The 17,447-nt window shown below is 41.5% G+C and overlaps 2 protein-coding genes across 3 annotated transcripts in view; one reads left to right on the top strand and one right to left on the bottom strand.

Moving 5' to 3' along the window:
• Window positions 1–8,052, bottom strand: part of YTHDF3 (YTH N(6)-methyladenosine RNA binding protein 3) — a 27,382-nt gene extending 19,330 nt beyond the window's left edge. For both annotated transcript variants that reach the window (XM_015411708.1, XM_015411709.1), the window contains exons 1-2: window positions 7,844–8,052; window positions 5,105–5,129 (exon numbers count right to left, since the gene is read on the bottom strand). In XM_015411708.1, the coding sequence (XP_015267194.1) occupies window positions 5,105–5,129; window positions 7,844–7,867 (49 nt within the window). In that variant the 5' untranslated portion in view covers window positions 7,868–8,052. The remainder of the gene's footprint in view (window positions 1–5,104; window positions 5,130–7,843) is intronic.
• Window positions 8,053–8,266: 214 nt separating this feature from the next.
• Window positions 8,267–10,449, top strand: RNF4 (ring finger protein 4). Its single transcript, XM_015411705.1, has 2 exons — window positions 8,267–8,367; window positions 8,823–10,449. The coding sequence occupies exon 2, from the start codon at window positions 8,868–8,870 to the stop codon at window positions 9,690–9,692; it is 825 nt and encodes a 274-aa protein (XP_015267191.1). The 5' UTR covers window positions 8,267–8,367; window positions 8,823–8,867; the 3' UTR covers window positions 9,693–10,449.
• The last annotated feature ends 6,998 nt before the right edge of the window (window positions 10,450–17,447 follow it).

The following is a 17,447-nucleotide window of genomic DNA, read 5'->3' as shown; positions in this document are numbered from 1 at the left end:
TCGAGGCTAGACTACTGCAACGCTCTCTACATGGGGCTGCCTCTGTCGCAAATCCGGAAGCTGCAACTGGTGCAGAATGCTGCGGCCAGGCTGTTAATGGGTCTCTCTAGAAGGGACCATGTGCGGCCTGCGCTGAAAGCGCTGCACTGGTTGCCAATAGCGTACCTGATTCGCTTCAAAGTGCTGGTTGCTACCTATAAAGCCCTATATGGCCAGGGTCCAGCCTACCTGAGGGACCGCCTTTCCCCGTATGTTCCCCCAAGAGCACTACGGTCAGGGGCCCAAAACTTACTAACCATCCCGGGCCCCAAGGAGGTCAAACTAGCCGCCACGAGGACCAGGGCCTTTTTGGTGGCGGCTCCTACCTGGTGGAATGAGCTCCCGGAGGAGATCAGGGCCCTGCGGGATCTGATGCAGTTCCGCAGGGCCTGCAAGACGGAGCTCTTCTGCCAGGCTTTCGAGTAGGAGCCGCCGCCCCTACTATACTACCACCGCCCTGAGGTCCCGATGAAACATCTATTATGGAACAATCCTTCTGCCGTCTCCTTGGGACTTTGGACAGATGATCCACCATCTTTTGAGTATGAATGGCACTGAGCACTTTGTTTATTTAAGATCTAACTTAAGATTTTAATATGTAGTATATGTTTTAAATTGTTATGTATATGATTGTTTTACCATGGCAAGTGTTCTTGCCTCTGTAAGCCGCCCTGAGCCCACGGGGGAGGGCGGGGTATAAGTACGAAAAATAAATAAATAAATAAATAAAATTTCTTCCCAGTATATCTTAGTACAAGAATTCTCTCTTCCTTCTGACAGCCACTGTTTTGCCTTGGTGAGGAGAGAGCTGTGATCTTGCCTCCATCATTCTATACACTACCTGAAGCCACTTCCAAATCCTTCCTTTCTGTTATGTTTTCTGCTCTTAGGAATACGGGAAGAAGATGGACAAGGAAGACTAGAGGCCACAAATGCATACAAGTGAGAATTTAGAAGTGTCACACAGTTCACAAGGAAAGATGTGATTTTCCAGTGCAAAGGCCTAAACCTTTTCAAAAGTACTTATTTTAAAAGCCAACTATATGCCAAATAAGCAAATGAAAATCTACTTTATTTGTACAATGCATTCTGAATCTAAAATCTTGATGCAGAAACAAGTGGTGTATGACGGATTCTCAGCTGTTAATACCTAACAGTCTGAGAACCTTTGAGTGACAAGCTGTTTGAATAGAATACTGTTGAGAGAGTCAGTTAAGGAATGACAGTTGGAAACTGACAGTTGAAGAAGAGAGAGTTAAGCACTGACTGTGGACTGGGAAGGAGGCTAAGAAAGTGAGTGGATTTTGGGAACATGGTTGTATGTTCCTGTCTTCTAAACTTTATGTATCAGTGAAACTCCGAAACCAATCTTGAGTGTTTATGCAGACAGTGGAAAGAAAGCCTCTCTCCTCAAAGTTTTAGAGGCTTTGTTGGCAACAAATTATCTGGTGTTTGTGTAAATACAAAGTTAGTAAAAGTATAGGTTTCCCTTGCTGGAAAGCTGGTCAAATCCGACTCTAGGGAGCGGTGCTCATCTTCGTTTCCAAGCCGAAGAGTCAGCGCTGTCCAAAAACTTCTCTGTGGTCATGTGGCCGGCATGACTAAATGCCGAAACGCACGGAATGCTGTTACCTTCCCACTGAAGCAGTACCTATTTATCTACTTGCAATTTCTTGCTTTCAAATTGCTAGGTTGGCAAGAGCTGAGACCAGAGACGGGAGCTCACTCCGTCATGCGACACTCGGGTCTCGAACTGCCAAACTACAGACCTTCTGGACTGCAGCTCAGCGTCTTAACTTCTTAGCCACCACAGCCCTTCAAATACAAAGTTACTTCAGTTTTAATATCTGTTCATACACCCCACATATGATTCAACCTGACCTTTTGTCCTCCACATTAAAAAAAACATTTTGTTTATTTTGAACTTTCAAAAGCCTCTTGTGTGCCATTTCAAAAGCAGAATATAAGAAGGTGATTTTGTCTCTTTCCTCAATTCCCTGGGCTGGGCCAGCCTCAAAAAATTATTTGTATGCGCGCGTGTGTATAAAATAAAGCAACTGGGTGGGACAGCCACAGACAAACAAGTAAGAAGAAAATAAAGGGGCTGTTCAGCAAAAAAGACAGAAGGGAAAATCCTACATGTGAGGGAGGGAAAACAGCAAGATCACCAAAGGGTGGAATGGGGGGGGACACAGATTTTAATGTTCTTGATTTGCTAAGAATTCATAGGTAGAGAGTTTTTGAAACCCTCTACCTCTGAAATCTCACCAGAGTCCTTTCTCTTTTGGTTCAGCTGAAAGAGTATTTGAAATTAGACTAAGGAAGCAATCCTCTTTGGAAGTCTTTTTATATTCAATGGGCGCTTACTCCCCGGAAAGCATTCTTAGGATTGCAGTTAAAGTATGGCTTGGAAAAATGATGGAGTTATATATCAGCGACTCTCCTACAGATTTAAATTGTGCTTTAGAAAGAATTATCATCTCAGAAGCCAACAACAGTTATCAGCCAGTACAATAAAAGTTCTGTATATTTAAAGCTCAGATAATCTGCTCAAATAATGCAATTTTGTTTTCCTGCTCCAAAAACATGTACTCCCTTCATCTTGAATTTTTGTATTTCAGATCTTAGCTTCATAATGTGAGGAGTCATAAAGCAGTATTCCAAGGTCTGCCTTACTTTCACACACCTATCTTCTTTTGTACTGAGATAAAAGCAGTATAAGGCCTGACTAAATCATTTCTACAGTTAAGAGTTTACACTTTAAAACTGCAATGCATGTTTACATGTGAGTAAGCCACATTATATTCAGAAGGACTTGCTTCTAAACAAGTGCACCTGAGAGGCAAGACGTCAAAGGGGGGGAGGGATGATGCATTGCTAGTAGTTAAACTTTTAAGCCAAGAGAAAAATGTAGTCAACATTCTCTTACTGATATCAAAACACTAATGAAGCAAATAAATTTTACGCAGGCAAAAAATTCTGTGTCTTTCCTGCAAATAGCTGCTCTTTAGAAAATTACATTAAAATGTTCTCACTGTAACATGCTGCAATGTGCCTTGGTATATAACAGCAAACATTTTAAAAGAATACTAGAAAGAAAACACTGGGGTATGATGTTGATTCAAGGAATACCAGTAAGAATTATAATCTGTCAACAACTGCCTAGATATTATTTAACAAGGTTTTATCATTCACTTACACAAATACAGGCTCTTATAGCGAATTATATTACAATAGCATAAGCACATTCCACACCAAGAATTTACCACTACACACACATTAGCATGGAAAAGTATTCTATAGGAAAAACAGTCTTATTTACTACAATCAGTCTCTTTTACTTGAGTCTTTTTTTTCTGTCCGAAGAGGACTCAAATTCTCATGTTCAGATTTTGCCTCTTCTCCGTTTGGGGCTTTGATTACTGGTCAAACTGGAGAACTATTCTTATAACACTATCAATGTAGACATACTTATTAGCTATCCTTCACAAACAAAAACTGAAGATACTTTCTATGGGATGAATCCAAATCATCACCAGCTGAGTGAAATGTCCCCATCTCTAACTGTAGCCTGCTAAGAACCCCCCCCCCCAAAAAAATCCCAAATTCTGCAGCTGCAGCAAAAGAATCCACAAGAACAGCACTGCAATGTGAAGGTCTGCAGCTCAAAAGGGGAACTGGTGAAAATCACCAGCCCTCCTCCACCAATAAAACTGAGCCCTTTGGATCAGCAGACTTATCTGAGGGGTTGAGCTTTCTGAGTTACTACAACAAAATAGTATAACAGTAACCTCTGTATGACAATCAACTGATTGGCCAGACATTGTCAATTAAAATTCTTAAACAACTGTCAAATATTTCATATAACAAGAATGCCACTGTGGTAGGATTCTTTTCTATCATTTGTTAGCAATGAACAAGAGTAAAGATTCCTCATCCACTCCCGGCCTGGTAAACGAGAAAATGAACATAGTAACATGACTTCTCCTACTGGACACCTACTATAACTGCAGACTTCTCTAGAAGTTTTTTCCCCCTTTTTTAATTGCTGTTATTTTATTTTGGGGTCAAATTCTGAGAGTTAAAAAATTGGCTACCAAATAGTCCTCATTTACTGTAACCTTATCTAACACTTAAAAATCACTAACACATTACACATTTCAAAGTTAATTTCATTGCTGCCCAGTGTTAACTACTTCCCTAATATTTACACTTTGTTGTGATAAAGTGAATATTTCAAAAATACTTAACAGATTGAATGGCCAAACATACTACTATGGATCTTCCGGCTGCACAAACTGTTGGTGCTGTTAGCAGTTTCTACTTGAGGGAGGGAGTGTTAGGATATATCCCCGACCACAAAAATGTATCAGCACTGACAGAGTGACTATTGTCCAGTGTGTGCGCGCACACAAAGTCTTAATCCAACAAATCCTACACATACAAGTCCAGATTTTAGATGCAGCACTCTCCCCTGCCTTCAGAATCCTTTTCTACATACAGCATGCAATCTGAAAGAGAATCTATACTGAGTGGATTTGGACAGAAAAAACATGGAAGCTGGCAATAACAAAGTAAGATGAAGAAAGAAGAGCAGAATATTATAAACAGAAGAAAATCAACTACTGAATTCAAAACTGGAAAACTACTTAAATAAATGCAAAAAAGACACACTGACTTTTACATCTATCTTAATGTATCAAAGCATATTTGAATTTTAAAGGCACAGCAGATGCTTGACCAACATTCCACCAAGAAAGGGGTTGTATCATTTGATCCCTTGATTAGGCTTGTCTCCTTTGATCAGGAGGATCAAGATGGTGTAACATACTGAAATGGATGGGAAATTTCAGTTTATAGCAGTGGGCAGATGATTCACTGCCTATTTACACTGATATTTACACTGATATAGTCTAACGAAATGAATGACTATTACAGTATAAGTATCAGCAAAGTGGACTGTCTTCAACAGCAACAGTTTAAAAAAACCCTCCCCATTTCTGAATAATTGTAGATTCACAGTCTTTCATTGCTGGGAATCTAAACACAGAAAAAGTCAACTTACCTTTATTTCCTTGTCCTTTAGGTCTCTGTTAGTAATAAAGAAAAAAATAGAAAAATCAAACATTAAAACCCTTTTTATACATCATATACACTCAATTATAGATACATTCAACCAAAACAGTGGTAAAATGGCTTGTTTTATTAACAGAACTAAATTGCTTAACCAGAGTTAAGTTAGCAAGTGTTGCTTGGAATGCTCATTGCTACAAAAGTTAGAAGCCACTTACATGTTTTTACTATCCAGAAACATAACAGGAACACAAATCATATGATATTTTATGCTTGTGAAGCCTTAGGGGGTGTAATCACAAAAAAGGCTGTTTGTATTTATATATAAGCTGTCTACCTCACAAACCAATATGTATTCTCATCACTAAAAGCCCAGCTAAAGAATAATATCCCATCAGTTCAAAGAAGCTTTTCTGTAAAAAGAGCCAGAATTTAACACAGAGCTACAATAGTACTCCATACTCCAAGTCCTAGCACTTACGTAGATGAGAAAGAACTACTGCAAGACCAGTTAACCAAATTAGAGTAAACAATGACACTGTCATATCAAAATACTCTATTTAAATTAACAATGGGTTTACAACTCAGGATTTTCAAAAACAAAATTTCCTCCCTCCATTAGCATGCCACCTCACTTCCCCTTTCTTTCACACCAGACTTGGGTTGCTCCTTGGAAAGGATTTCTTTCACATTAACTGTGATTACTTTAACCCTGGCAGAATAAAGGAAAACACACTCTCTTTAGGCAGTACTAAGGCCAAACTGCCAGAACTGCCAGAAGTACAAGCTGGGTTTCGAAGAGGTAGAGGAACTAGAGATCGAATTGCCAACATTCGCTGGATTATGGAGAAAGCAAGAGAGTACCAGAAAAACATCTACTTCTGCTTCATTGACTATGCCAAAGCCTTTGACTGTGTGGATCACAACAAACTATGGCAGCTCCTTAAAGAGATGGGAGTACCAGACCACCTCACATGTCTCTTGAGAAACCTGTATAAGGGTCAAGAAGCAACAGTTAGAACCGGATATGGAACAACTGATTGGTTTAGCATAGGAAAAGGAGTACAAGGATGTATATTGTCACCTTGCTTATTTAATATATATGCAGAGTACATCATGTGAAATGCTGGCCTGGATGAATCACAAGCCAGAATTAAGATTGCTGGGGAAAAGATCAACAACCTCAGATATGCAGACGAGGACCTCAAGAGCCTCTTGCTCAAGATAAAAGAGGAGAGTGCAAAAGTGGGCTTGAAGCTCAACATCAAAAAAGCTAAGTTCATGGCATCCAGCCCCACCACTTCTTGGCAAATAGAAGGGGAAGTCAAGGAAGTAGTGACAGACTTCACGTTCCTGGGATCCCAGATCACCGCAGACTCTGACAGCAGCCATGAAATTAAAAGACACCTGCTCCTTGGGAGGAAAGCGATGGCGAACCTCAACAGCATGATAAAAAGTAGAGACATCACCCTGCCAACAAAAGTCCGCATGGTCAAAGCAATGGTATTCCCAGTAGTCATGTATGGCTGCGAGAGTTGGACTATAAGGAAGGCCGAGTGCCGAAGAATAGATTCTTTTGAACTATGGTGCTGGAGAGGACTCTTGAGAGTCCCTTGGACTGCAAGAAGATCAAATCAGTCAATCCTAAAAGAAATCAACCCTGACTGTTCCCTGGAAGGCCAGATAATGAAACTGAAGCTCAAATACTTTGGCCACCAAATGAGAAGGGAGCACTCACTGGAGAAGACACTGATGCTGAGAAAGACTGAAGGTCAAAGAAGACAGGGACAGCAAAGCATGAGATGGTTAGATAGTGTCATAGATGCAACGAACATGAAATTGAGCCAACTTCAGAGGACGGTGGAAGACAGGAAGGTCTGGCGTGATCTGGTCCATGGGGTCGCAAAGAGTCGGAATCGACTGTGCGACTGAACAACAACAACAAAAGGCCAAAACAAATATTATGTTCAGAAGTGATGACCAGTTTATGTACCAATGAAGACTCAACCTTGCATGATGTAAATCTGTGGATTTCATTCTATTTGAGTTCCTTCCAGACCTCCATTAGCAGATAGTGTACACAACGGAAAAAAAAGAAACCCAGCAGGGTGAGGCTGTGAAAGCTCTCTCGGGGAGATAAAAAGGATAAGAAAAAGGCCTCTTAGCAGGTGAAACCTAGAGCGAGGGGAGCAGAAGTAACTAGGCACCAGAATCAGCAGCATGAAAACACATCGAAGACGCATATAAAACTGGGCAATAAAAAACGTTTTAAAAAGATACTACCTAAGGGGAAGGGGACGAAAAATGGCTGCAAAGGGACGCGGGGAACCGTAGCGGAACTACAGAAAATAAGTGGTGGCTGGGCGACGAGTAAGGCCCTCGAGCCGAAGGCCCCATTTGCGGAGATAAAGCGGAGGTGCCATAGTTGGGCTGGAGGCTGCACAGAACGAAGCAGGGCGACGGGGAAGGAAAAGCCGAAAGAAGGCAAAACCACAGCCTCTTGCAGAAGGAGGCGCCACTCCTGAAAGCCAGCGACACGGCCGCTGCGGGAAGGCCCCAGGCCGGGGCTGAGCGGCCTCCAGGCTCGCGGAGGGGGCGGTCCTGGGAACGGGGAGGAGTCCCACGGCCTCGGATGTAGCGGGCACGGATCCCCGCTATGCCCAACGGAAGAGAGGCAGGAAGCGCAGAGCGACTTAAAGGGGCGCCCGCGCGGGCAAGGCCTAGACGATACCTGGTCGACGCTGGTGGCTGACATTCTTTACGGGGAACCGCGATCCCCTCACCCCGCTCCGCCTGGGCCTCCTCCTTAGCTCCTTTAGGTCGTCGCCGCCGCCTTTGCCGCCACCACTTGATTGTCTCCGCAGCCCGGACACTCTTGGCCTAGTCGGTGCCGCCGAATGCAACCAGCTGGACACAACACAGCTTCCCTCCCCTGCTCCGGGCTCCCAATGGCGAACGCGCTCCTGCTCCCACTTCCGCTACACGGCTCCCTGACCTTCCGCTCCCCCTCCCCCCGATGATGTCGCAGCCGACCTTTCCGTCTCCGCCTCATGTCACGTGCAAGACGAAAAGATACCCGCATGCGCTAGCGCTTCCTTGTGTTACCCGTATGCTACATTTCTAGATGGCCGGTAGTAGGTGCTTCAAACAGTGCGGGGGAAGCGCATGCGCAGTCTTGCCTACGAAGAGTAGGGTGGAGTGATATTAAATTTTTCCGTTCGCCGGAGTAGAGCTGTGAGAGTGTCGAAGGGGAAGGTAGGTGTCGGTTTTTTTGACCGGAGCTCTTGGTTTGTAGGCAGCTCTCTGTGATACCGGTAAGGGATGGTGTGGAGTGGTGGATTTGGGTGGTGAAGAGGACCGAAGCTGCTCTTTTGTATTATGCAAAAAGACAGTGAGCGGAATTGCCCGGGCTACTTCCTGCCTGGTTGTCATTGTACCGAATGGAGGGCCTCTGGTTTCCGTCCTTCCCAGGGCAGGCCTGCTCTACTCCGGGCGAGTGACTGTAGAAGCGAGGGGCCAAGTCAAGGGGCGAGGGGCAGAACAGGGAAGAGCCGTGTGTTCCTTCCCCTCAAAGAGAGAAGCCGAAGGGTGTGCTTTGGCGTGGGTGGGGTGAGCGCTGTGTGCTGCCGGCCTTGTGAGCACCAGCAGGAAGTTTGGGTGGAGTTCTGGTTTTGCGGCCTGTCGCTCTCACGTATTTCTCTTACTCCTAGCGCATCGTTTTGTGTTCGTTTGCGAGTTCGGCCTCTCCGCGTACCATGAGCCCGACGGATGCGAAACGCAGTGGAGCTAAGCGCAGGAAGAACAAAAGGGCCGGTGGCCTGGGCACATCAGGCCTCGCCGACAGCCTAGAAGTCAAACCTGTAGGGTCTGCTTCCTCAGCCACTCTCTCCTTCTCCTCGCCCTCCACTTCCTCTGTGGCTTCTTCCTCTCCCGCTGCCGGGAGTGATCTTCTAGCCTCTGCTGCAGCTGCTCCTTTAATTTCCAGTGAGAGCACGGGAAAGGCCGAAGTCCCCAAAAAGCGCTGTGGAGGAACAATTAATTCTAGGCAGACTCGCAAGCAAAGTCGAATGGCTGCTTCAGCCGTGGAAGTAGGTTCACAAGTAGAACCAATTGACCTTGAAGAAAGTGTTTGTGAAGAAGTGGTTGACCTCACTTGTGAATCTTCAGAACCAGTAGTAGTTGATCTTACGCACAATGATTCTGTTGTGGTGGTTGAAGAGCATGTGCGGCAGCAACGAAATCGAAAGTTAAGAAGCCAGCAGCTTCCCGACAGCTGTGTATTAAGTAGTGATGATGATGAACCAAGAGACAATGATGTTGTGTTGACTAGTACATTGTCAAGAGAATTGGAATTGCTGGAAGATGGAGTTACAAGCTCAAGGCGTTCTGGTACTGTGAGCTGCCCAATTTGCATGGATGGCTACTCAGAAATTGTACAGAGTGGACGGCTCATCGTGTCAACAAAGTGTGGTCATGTCTTCTGTAGTCAATGTCTCCGTGATGCCCTAAGGAATGCCAACTCTTGTCCAACTTGTAGGAAGAAACTTGGTTGCAAGCAATATCACCCAATTTATATATGAAGTTTCAGATTGTTCTCAGAAGAATTCAAATTGTACTTCTGAGTCACATTTCATAAATTGATTATACTTCTGCAAGCAAATAATTACAGGTTGTGCATATTGCCCAAATGTAACTTTCCACGAGTCTGCCCTATTATCTGGAACACACCATTGGCTTTACAATTTATCAGGATCCACAGAAGAACAATGATGACTGCAACTTGGTATTTCTACACTGTTTTAAAGTATTTGAATGGGAATAACTTTAGTACTTTAAGAGGGATAAGTGTCGATGTGTTTGTTCAGTACTTGAGAATCATAATCATGATAACGCAAAGTCAAGCTAGCAAGTTACTAGAAAACCTGCTATTATTCAGATTAGTCACCATCTGTTATTCCATTTCCAGCTTTCCTTCACGTGAACATTTCTGGATTTCCAAGGAGACTAGTCCTCATAGCCATACTTCAGCTCACTTTTGTTGGAAATCTGTAAATACTTTATTGAAGGTATGCTTTGATGTTCTCAGTTTGTTTTCTCTTGGAAACAGTGTAGAAGACACAACTGATATTTGTAAGAAATAGTCAACTTCCTACAGCCATAGTCAATTGTAAACTAATCTTCTGTTTCCAGCAGATTTACAGAACAGAGAAAACCTCACCCCTTCTCCTCCAGGTGTGTGTGTGAGATTTACAGTAGCAAGATTTGGCCTCTGTAATATATTTGTAGTAAAATGCTTTGTATGTTGAAACTTTCTCAAATTATATCATGATTATATCTTCAATAAGTTTATATTGCTGACTTGATCTTAAGTGCACGTAACTCAGTCTTCTGCTGAACAAGAGTGTCTTCCATAAAATATTTAAATTTGGCAAATTGTGGCATAATTATGTTGTTCATTGATGCAGTGACTTGAATCCTAATCTTAAATCTGTTCTGGAAAGAAAAAAATTGTTCTGAGAGAAATCGTTTAGGTTAGTTCTGGCACCAGATTAAAAGGCAATAATAGGACATGTAGTTACCTAAATCTTAGGGATTATATTCTGTAACATCAAAAGGAGTTTAATTCAGTAGTTGCAGAAATAGATGCTAATTTGGCTCCTTGGGGGCTTTGTATTGGTTCAGTGTCCCAGAAAAGCTGCTGAAATGTTCTGAAGGGTTCCCAAAATGTGACATAAAGATTTCCATTTTGAAGGCTTACAGATTTGTATGTCCTGTTGAGCTTCAGCACCACAAAGATGAAACTTTTTTCTTTAAAATGGACTGACTCTACTTACTTATGTTCATCTACCAAAAGTGCCCCTGTAGCAGCTCACTGTAACTTCATTGTAATAACCTGAGTGTGATTATATTGCTACTGTATATAGAATCCAGCGCATGAAAAAGGATGTCCAAATAAGAAAATGCATTTAACTTGTTATGCAAATTAGTCTGCCACTTGTGCCTGGGAGAGTATCATCCAAAGACTGCAATTTTATTTTATCATACTTGTTAAACCATTACAACTACAAAAAGCAGTCATGGATGTCAGCATCATGTATAAGCCAACTAATGTATTGAAAGTCAGTAGTATATCAGTACCATCAAGTAAAATTATGATTTTTTCCCCTACTGCACTCATGAGGGGAAAAAACATATACCAGTTTAGTTCAGCTTTCAGTTGAGTACTAAAGTTAAAAAGAAAAAGGGGCCAAAAACTGATTGACTGGGACCTCACTGGTGATACCACCATAGACATAGGTTTTTGTTTGCAATGTGGTGTTAGAACAGAGAATAGTTTTGCTAATCCGCAGTTAAAGGTAGAGTTACAAAGTTTCCCAAAGTAGCTTATTTTTATCTGTTGTGTTGAAGGCTGTTATTGCAAACACAGTACATGATTTTATGAATTAAGATGTTTTTGTTAAAAAGATGAGCGCATCAGACAGCTTTCTATAGTAGAATAGCTAGCCATAAAGTCAGCCTGATCCTTAGCAAGAATCTCATTTGCAAACACTGACTCCTCAAGTTTAGAAAGTAGATCATCTCTACATATGGCAACCATAATATCCAACAAGGGTCTGGATTTAATTTGAAGGAAAGCTTTTGTATTCTTCCTTATGGATTGGAACATTAGATTTCTCCCAGTGAGGAGGTGGCTTGTGATATTTATACCATTAGTGAGTTTGCATATGACAGGCCCCACAAAGAACGTTAGCTTTGAAAACCTCTGCAGAATATGATGATCACAGCAGAGTATGTTCTTGATGCAAGGTGACCAATCAAATCTTCTGTATCAATCATTGATGAGGAATGTGGTAGAATTAATTTATTCATTTTGAAATGTATTATTAGGGATATTGTGCCTCAAACCTCTTATTAAATGTAGCAGAACAAAGTACTTCCCAGTCCAACAAAAGTGTTAAAACTAGAGGACTGCAATGACCACATATTGTTCACTGTTCCAAACATTCTAAAGGTTGTTTCCTGTTGACATTTTGCTGATGGGGGGGCAATATTGCCTGATTCTCTTCCTCGCTTCAGATCCCGACAGTCATGGCTTCTTGTCCATGAGGGTCTTGCAACACCCAGCATTAGCTTTTGGGGACTGCATGACAATGTCAGGGAAAAGCAAAGACTGAGTCCCTTCTGCTGTTGGAAAGGTGACAGAATCCTATCTGTTTACAATATTTTGGCTGTCATATTATCACTTAAACTGAAGCATAATTGCCTCTGATGTGTGCTTTTTAGCTTTAAATAAAAACTTGTATGTATTTGAAGATTAACTAGAGTTTATATCCAGTGTTTTCTCTTTTTCTAGGTTTCTAATGTCTGTTTTCTTCTTCAAGATGTTACTTTTTCATACCATTTAGATAGTGAAGGAAATTATAAATTGAATGGCATGATTTAATATGTGATTATCTTACAAAACAAATTTTGAAATAGCTTATATGTAAGCATGAGAGTTCAGGATAAACTAACACAAATAGAGTATAGGGTCCAAAGGCAGAGGGTTGACAGAGGGTTGATTTTAATGATTTGGTTACACATCATATTAAAGATATGTTAATCTAATATAATTTGAGTTGGTAGTGTGTCACAAGTTGCCTGTTTTTAGAAGAGAAAAAAGGTATATTTGAAAATAACAGGCCCATTAAGGCACTATTAGTTTGTTTACTGTGTGGCAAAAATGGCTTTATATATATTAAATTGGCTACAAAACAAAATTTGCCATCAAAATTGGCTGCCTCAACCTGCAAGACATCTAGGTGTCCAGGGTTTCAGTGGCTTTGGTTGCTGAGTACTTTTCTCATATTTGACATTACTTGAGCTGTACTGCGTCAATGAGCTTATTTTCTAAACTTTAGATTTTGCTGAGTAGTACACAATTAGAAACTTGTTTGCAAAAGTGGTGCTAACTGTGGGAAATGAGCTTTACAGATAACTAGAGTCCCAGTTGTCCTTGTCAGAATATACTAAAGAAATCAATGAGGTGGACCTTTCCTTATACTAGAATGCAAGAAGTCCATATGCACTCAACTGCACAAGGTAATATATTTATGTTAAGTACTATAACAGGGATTATGTCTGTCACTGCAGTGAGTGATATTAAGGTCCTCACTTTAATACCTCACTGGAGTGATTATTTTCCATTTGTATTTTGTACTGCATTTTACCATGCTACATGTTATATATGGATGGTCTGTGATAAGTCATCATTGCAGACAGGACAAGATCCTTTTTCTTGAGAAAATGGACCCTGAAGATCAGATACTCTGTATGAATGCAACTAATCCATACATTAAGCTGCAAGCATGCAGATAGGCCTTAAGCATTTAACTGGCTGTTCTGTAGAATGCTGTGCTACCTTATTGGATTAGAAGGTTGGTGGAATATTCCTTTATACTTTTGTTTTATGATGGATAAATTGTAAATACCTGTATGTAATCTTTAATATATAGGGAAGTGTGCAGATACAATAGTCATTCACATCTTGATGCTTGAAGAGCTGTCTAAAAGAACAATTCACAAATTAGGTGCCCTTTAAATGTCTTCTCAGGCTGATCCACAAACAGGTTCCATATGCCTGGGAGCTACATCTAAATGATTGGTCCTGGCTGTCTGGTTGGATCACTTACATGCATCCCCCATATCTGTGGAATTTGCTCATGGATTAACGGGCTCCATGCAACTCAAAACATTTAATGGGTACCAACTGCTGGAAATAACAGCATTTTAGTAAGTAAAAATGTTTACAGCAAAATTTCTCCTACAGATGGGAAGACCTGATTTCTCATACTAAAATGTAACATTTAGTAAGTTCATTAATTTAAGAACTTTGAGAATTGCTTCCTGGAAGCTGTTAGATCCCTGTTAAATACATTTAGAAATTTATCAACTCAGAATATATTCTGATTAATAAATCTAATATAGTTTTGAAGACTGTGCTATTATAGAAGATGTAGCTGTCTTGTGACAGGCAATACAAGAATATAGGGATTTTATGAAAGTAATGATTCATAATTGAGTTTGTTTACAGAATTCCTTTGTCTCAACAGAGGCTGCACAAGTTCATGGTACTGCATTGTAATTCTTCATTTATATATGTTCCTTTGGATGTGAGCATATACCGAAAGTTGTGTACTAGCTTTTGGGAATTCTTACTAGTTTTTAGTTTGTAGTGCTTGGTTTTTAAAATGGCATCTGCATCTTCACAACAACAAAAATGGAGCCATTAGAAATTTGTTTTCAATGTACCCAGGTATATATATCATGCTGCTTTTTGGAATCTTCATTAGGCAAATAAATTTCATTGCAGATTAAAATAAAGCTATTTGTGTTCTTGTCTCGCCAAATGTTGAACAAGATCTGGGATTTTCAGTGGCATAGATACTGGGTTCAATCCAGACTAGATTTTCTAGTGGTAGAATGGAACTTTCCCGCTTCCCCTTACCCACTGATTTCCATGAAATACTGTTCCTGAGAGACAGGGAACACTGAGGAATGAAGAGGTGTGCAGTGGAAAGGAGAAATTGATGGAAATTGCAATGTAGTCTGGATCAAATCCATTGTGTAGTTGAATATAAACACGTGTGCCTGAAATTTTTTAGTGAATTGTTATTGGAATGGACTATTAAAAGACTTGGTCATCTGAGAAATGGCTTCTGCTGCTGAACTCTGGTCAAGTTTACTCCATCAGAATCAAGTGGCTAAGCTTTTGCTGGACTGCATTATTGTAGGCCAGCAGTAGGCAGGTCAGTCAAATAACAAGTAACTCTCCAAACAAAAGTGGCTACTGTAATTGCTTTCTCTAAAACTACTGCAGCAGTTTCTTTTCCCTGTTGTGTGAAGGAAAAAGAGGCACACGAGTGATGCCAGCAGCATCCTTCCCACATACCACTCCTTCAGATTTGCATGCATGCATATACCCTTATTGTGGACAGAAGAGCAGCATGCTATTGACTCTTTTATTACATCAAAATTACTTGCCTCTTCCAAGGAAAGCAGAAGTAATTATTTACAGTTGGTTACAGTGGTGGTCATAGTTTGCTTTTAGTAAAAAGAAGAAATGTTTCCCACCTAAGCACTGCAGACCTGCTCTGAAACACTCATTTTTTAACAAGTCACCGTTTTGTGACTAGCTGTCCACCTCCTGGGTCACCGTTTTGTGACTGGTATCTTGCAAGGATTTTTTAACAAGTCACCGTTTTGTGACTGGTATCTTGCAAAGCTGTTGGGAGGGGAGGAAAGTAGTCCTGCTGTAGGCTATTGAAAAGAAAGGCATAACTTATTAACTATTTAAAACATTTTAATTTTGTTTCTGACCCTGAAAAAGTCAGAAGTGTTTTATTTTTATTATTTTGAAAGATTTGTATGCTGCCTTTCCATCCAAGGTAGCAAACATTAAAATATTTCCACATTAAAATATTTGAGACATTAAACAGCATTTAAAATGAAGTATATATAAGATATTTTAGCAAATTCGTTGAGACAAAAAAAATGGAAAAATACAGCCATGGAGGAGGGCCAATAACAGTTATTGAGGTTAAACAAGTCTTCACCTGATGGCAGAAAACAATGACAGGGAGATGGCTAAATCTCCCTGGGGACAGAGAACCAAAGTTTTGGTGCTTCAGCCAAGAAGACCTTTCCTCAGATTGTTACCTATCTAGCCTCATATGCTAGGACCCTGAAAGCAGGGCCTCCAAATATTACTGGAATGGTGGGTAGTTCATATGGGAGTAGGTAGTCCTTCAGCTTTGCTGACCCCATGACATTTAGGGCTTTAATGGTCCATACCAGCACTTTGAATTGGGCCTGGAAGTAAAGTGGGAACAAGTGTAGATGGAGCAAAACTGGTGTGATGTGGTCCCTATGACCCACTCCAGTCAGCATTCTGAAGTGTCTGGACAGTCTTCAAGGACAGCCCCATATAGAGTACATTGCAGTAATCTAATCTAGATGTTACCGGAGCATGCACTACAGGGGTAAGATCTTTCCCATCCAGGAAGGGCCACAGCTGGCTCACCAGCTGAATCTGGTGAAAGGTGTCTCTGGCTACTGCTGCCATGTATTCATTCACTAGGACGGGGTGTCAAACATGCGGCCCGCAGGCCGGATCAGCCACAAGGACCTGGCTGTTTCCCACTTCCTTGTCTAGTTCTGCTGCTGTGTTGCAGCTTGCTTTATCAGACTCTCAATCGCACAGGAGAAGTAGATCGGCAAGCCTCTCCTCTGCGATTGAGTCTATTAAAGAACAGGCTGATACACACCTGAACAGCATGCTTAAGATTGCTACAGCACAGACATTTTGATGCAATAATTCAGAGCAAGAGGTGTCGGAGACTGTTAAATAGACAAAATATTGCAAGAGTGCTAGTGTTTTAAGCATGTTTTATTAAAGTTTAAAACATTTAATTGTGTGTATGTCCTTTATAAACTTTATATCTCAGCTACCTGGCATTGCATTTTATGACACGCATGGCCTGGCCCGACAAGGTATCATTTATGTCAGATCCAGCCCTCATAACAAATGAGTTTGACACCCCTGCACTAGTAGGTCCAGCAGCACCCCCAAGCTACAAACCTGCAACCCCATCTGGAACAGGAGATATGCTACTTCCTTTGTCAAACCTCTCCCCCCACACACACACACAGACAGATCAAAGCACCTCTGTTATGTCAGGATTAAGATTCAGTTTGTGAGCCCTCATCCATCCCAAAACTGCCTCTGGGCACCTGTACTTGTTTCTGCAGCCTCCCTGGAATCTGCTGGAAGTGTGAGAAAGTGCTGAGTATCTTCTGCAAATTGATGACAATTAAGCCCAAAGCTCAGGATGAACTCTCTCAGCAGCTTTATGTAAATACTGAAGAGCTTGGGGGGGGGGGCAAGATGGAACTTTGCTGGACCCTGTAGGCCAAGGGGAAAGTGAAGAGCAGCCGTCCTCGAGCACCATAGTCTGAAATCTATCTTCAAGGTAAGTGCTTCTGAGCAGGGCTGCATTACTTTCGTGGGCCCTAGGCACTTTTGCCTTCATGGGCCCTTCCCACCATAATAATATCAATATTAAAAATTATTTTGATATAACTTTAAATACTTCAACTTTTTATCTGTTTTAGACAAAATAAATGTTTGTGAGCCCTAAACATTTCATTTTTTTCTGATGTGAGAAAATAAAACATTTTTGTGGGCCCCTAAAAGTGGCTAAGACGCTGAACTGCAGGCTGTGGAAGGTCAGTAGTTCAGCAGTTCGGGACCCGGGTGCCGCATGACGGAGTGAGCTCCCGTCTCTAGTTCCAGC

This window comes from Gekko japonicus, unplaced genomic scaffold (genome assembly GCF_001447785.1).
Source record: "Gekko japonicus isolate JY-2015 unplaced genomic scaffold, Gekko_japonicus_V1.1 scaffold130, whole genome shotgun sequence".
Lineage (NCBI taxonomy): Eukaryota > Metazoa > Chordata > Lepidosauria > Squamata > Gekkonidae > Gekko > Gekko japonicus.
This window is presented reverse-complemented; position numbering and strand designations above follow the sequence as displayed.

Excerpts from the sequence above, each read along its gene's own strand:
- RNF4 (XM_015411705.1), top strand. The coding sequence starts at position 8,868 with ATGAGCCCGACGGATGCGAAACGCAGTGGAGCTAAGCGCAGGAAGAAC.